Source organism: Nannospalax galili, unplaced genomic scaffold (assembly GCF_000622305.1).
Source record: "Nannospalax galili isolate Female #2095 unplaced genomic scaffold, S.galili_v1.0 scaffold3242, whole genome shotgun sequence".
NCBI lineage: Eukaryota > Metazoa > Chordata > Mammalia > Rodentia > Spalacidae > Nannospalax > Nannospalax galili.
Genome location: NW_008347290.1, coordinates 60,397 through 63,536, shown reverse-complemented (window position 1 = coordinate 63,536; position 3,140 = coordinate 60,397). Strand labels below are relative to the sequence as shown.

Sequence of the window (3,140 nt, the reverse complement as noted above, 5' to 3'; positions counted from 1 at the left end):
CTCCCTGTAGCCCCAGCTGTCCTAGAACTCACTATGTAGACCAGGCTGGCCTTGAACTCACAGAGCCTGCACTGTCTCTTGAGAGCTTGGGATTAAAGGTGCACTTGTCACATTTCAGTTTTAAGAATAACTTCACAGATTAGACTTTCTCAAGTTGCATACTTGAAAATATGCCTCAAAATATAAATATTACTAGTTTATACTTACAATTCTCGGTTTCTGATGCCATCATCTTAGTCTAGCCTTTACAGTCCTATTTTTGTGTTTGATCTTTAGTTGATCTTTCTGAGATGCTTGTTTTTTTTGTTTGAAACTGGGTCTTACTTTATAGCCCAGACTATCCTGTACTTTGATAGGTAGCTCAGGCTGGCCTTGAACTCTAGGTTTCTTTCTTCAACCTCAGGCTGCTGGAATAATAGGTGTTTTGCTTTTGTTTTTGAGACTGGATCTGTAAGTATCCAGGGCCTCTTTAACCTTCTGTCCTCCTGCCACTGCCTCCTGACTGCTAGAGTTACAGGTGTATACTACCAGGCCCAGCTTTCTGCTGCTTGAGCTCAGATGTACACTTTAGCAAGTCTACTAAAACTGGATGAGTTATCTGAACTGGAGAGATTCTTCTACCTTGTCCATCATTTTAAACAGGGACTCATACCAGTTTTGTGGTATAGCATATCTTATGCCTTACCTACCAAGTGTTTGTGTAAGATTGGCATAAAATAGGAGTGCTAGAAGGGTCTTTAAAATTGTTGTTATTATAATTTTTTCAGTGTGCTGTGTGACTCCAGACAGGATCCAAAGAGGAGATGTACAGTCTCTCTGGGTTTTTATGGAGAGTTCCTTTACCCTTCTGTGTTAGCCTTTTAAAGTACCTTGTCAACCTTAAAAGGGCACAAGAAAGGGTGGAGCCTTTAAAATTTTTAATGAGGATTATTTAAGTCATTGTAAACGTGAAGATATGCTTTAAATTTCAGGTACCTTATAATCTGATTCTAATCTTTTCAACATTTTTATTTTTAGGAAACTTGTATCATCCATACCTTTAAAGAGGACTTCTATGGAGAAATTCTCAATGTAGCCATTGTTGGCTACCTCAGACCAGAAAAGAACTTTGATTCTTTAGGTAAGATCCTATATTGATCTTCTTTAATATTATTACTGCTGCTACAACTGCTGCTGGTTGTAGTGATAGCAACACATTTATTTGAGCATTTAATGTATGTCAGGCACTATTTTAAGTATCTTACACAAATTAATTCCTTTGTCACACAATAGCCATATGAAGAGTTGTTTTCCCCATTTGATTGATGAGGAAATTGCCTTAGTCTGTTTTTTGTGTGACTGTATAGCATATACTTAATTTAGTTCTGGAGTCTAGGAGTCTAAGCTCATGGCCAGTACTTGGTGAGGTCCTCCTTGTTGCTTCAGTGGGCGGGGAACACAGGTTTAGACCACAGGAGTCCTAGAGAGATGGCCACTCCCTCAATAATCCATTAATCAAGTCTGCCCTTGTGATTGGGCTTTTTTTCATTGTAGATCTCCATAATATTAACCATTAATAACCACACCACTGATTCAATGTTAGGCTGCCTTGAAATTCCCCCCACAGAAGAAATTAGTCCATTACTTATCAACTTAGCCATAGGCAAGCTCTTAGGCTGTGGGCACATGGCAGCCAGATGTTTGCGAAAACATCCCAGAATGTTAGGCTGCCTTGAAATTCCCCCCACAGAAGAAATTAGTCCATTACTTGTCAACTTAGCCATAGGCAAGCTCTTAGCCTGTGGGCAAATGGCAGCCAGATGTTTGCGAAAACATCCCAATTGTTAAGTCCTTATTTCCCTCTGGAACTACTTTGCTCTCAACACTACTTTCTTCCAGGCTTCCTAGTAGGTTCTGCTTACAGCATTCAATCTACATAGTGAGTTCCAGGCCATCTGGGGCTACAGGGAGACCCTGTCTCAAAAAAAAAAAAAAAAAAATTTACATTCATTTGCCAGCTCTGCCACTAACTAGATTTTTGTGACTTCAGTCACTGAATCTGTCTGTGACAAGAGCTTCCTGACCCATGTACACTGGCACTACAGACAGATGTGCCCAGATCCAGAGCCTCTCACCTTTTGAAGCCAAAGGAGGCCAGGATGGCTGATGAGCCAGACACACACCTTTGTCCATCTTCTGTGTGCCTGCAATCACTTCCCAAATGTGTCATAACATGAGAAAAGTTGGGAAGCACTGCTTAAGTTAGCTTATCTGAACTTTTAGTGATCTGTGAGACCATCTATTCCATGCTGTTTTTTTAAAAAGAGTACTTATTTTTCACTGTAAATATTGAAGTTTAAAACTAACTCTGATTTTTAAAAAATCTTTTAAGCAGATGCTATTTAATATATCACTTCAGATGGCATTTTAAATAGATACAACCCTTTGGAGTTGCAATATGGTACTTTATAACACGAGCCATAAAATTGACGATATTGGGCCAGTAAAATGACTCAGCAAGTAAGAATGCTTACTGCACAGGCCTGAGACCTGAGCTGAATCCCAGAACCCACCATGGAAGGAGAGAACTGACACCTGAAAGTTGTCCTTTAACTTCCACATGTATGTTGCGGCACATGTTTGCCCCAAACACCCATCACACGCATACACATACATATATGTAGATGATGAAAATAAATGTAAAAATGTATTAAGTGACCATAATCTTTGCTCTGTGAACTCTATTCGTTTGTAAACTTAAGAATTATACCAAAAAAAATAAATAAATGCATGAGAATGTTTATGTGTGCATTATAAATAGTAGCAATTAAACTATAGTTTTAATAGTAGCAATTAAAACTATGGGGGAATCTACATGTCAAAGAAAGTATGCTAATAAAAATAATAAACTACACTGCCATGAAAATAATTGTTTGGAAGACCATGGAAACAGGATATGTCTATGGTGAGAAAATAAGCACAATACAAAATAGTATGCATACTAGGATTGTCAATGTAAAACCTTTGTGCATGAGAAGGTGATATTCAAAATAAATTCACTGTGTTAGTAGAAGGGTTATGGAATGATTTTTAACTTATTTAAATTTTCTTTAATATTACTTTGCATTTTCAATAAAAATAAAAATAAATCACTGTGTACA

General features: G+C 37.8%; 1 protein-coding gene and 1 non-coding gene across 2 annotated transcripts in view; one reads left to right on the top strand and one right to left on the bottom strand.

Moving 5' to 3' along the window:
- Positions 1–3,140, top strand: part of Rfk (riboflavin kinase) — a 15,113-nt gene that overhangs the window by 5,704 nt on the left and 6,269 nt on the right. The window contains exon 3 of the mRNA XM_008843778.3: positions 1,018–1,120. Within this exon, the coding sequence (XP_008842000.1) occupies positions 1,018–1,120 (103 nt within the window). The remainder of the gene's footprint in view (positions 1–1,017; positions 1,121–3,140) is intronic.
- On the bottom strand, positions 772–891 carry LOC115072166. The gene has a single exon (XR_003851230.1). It is a non-coding gene; the product is annotated as a small nucleolar RNA SNORA26 (small nucleolar RNA).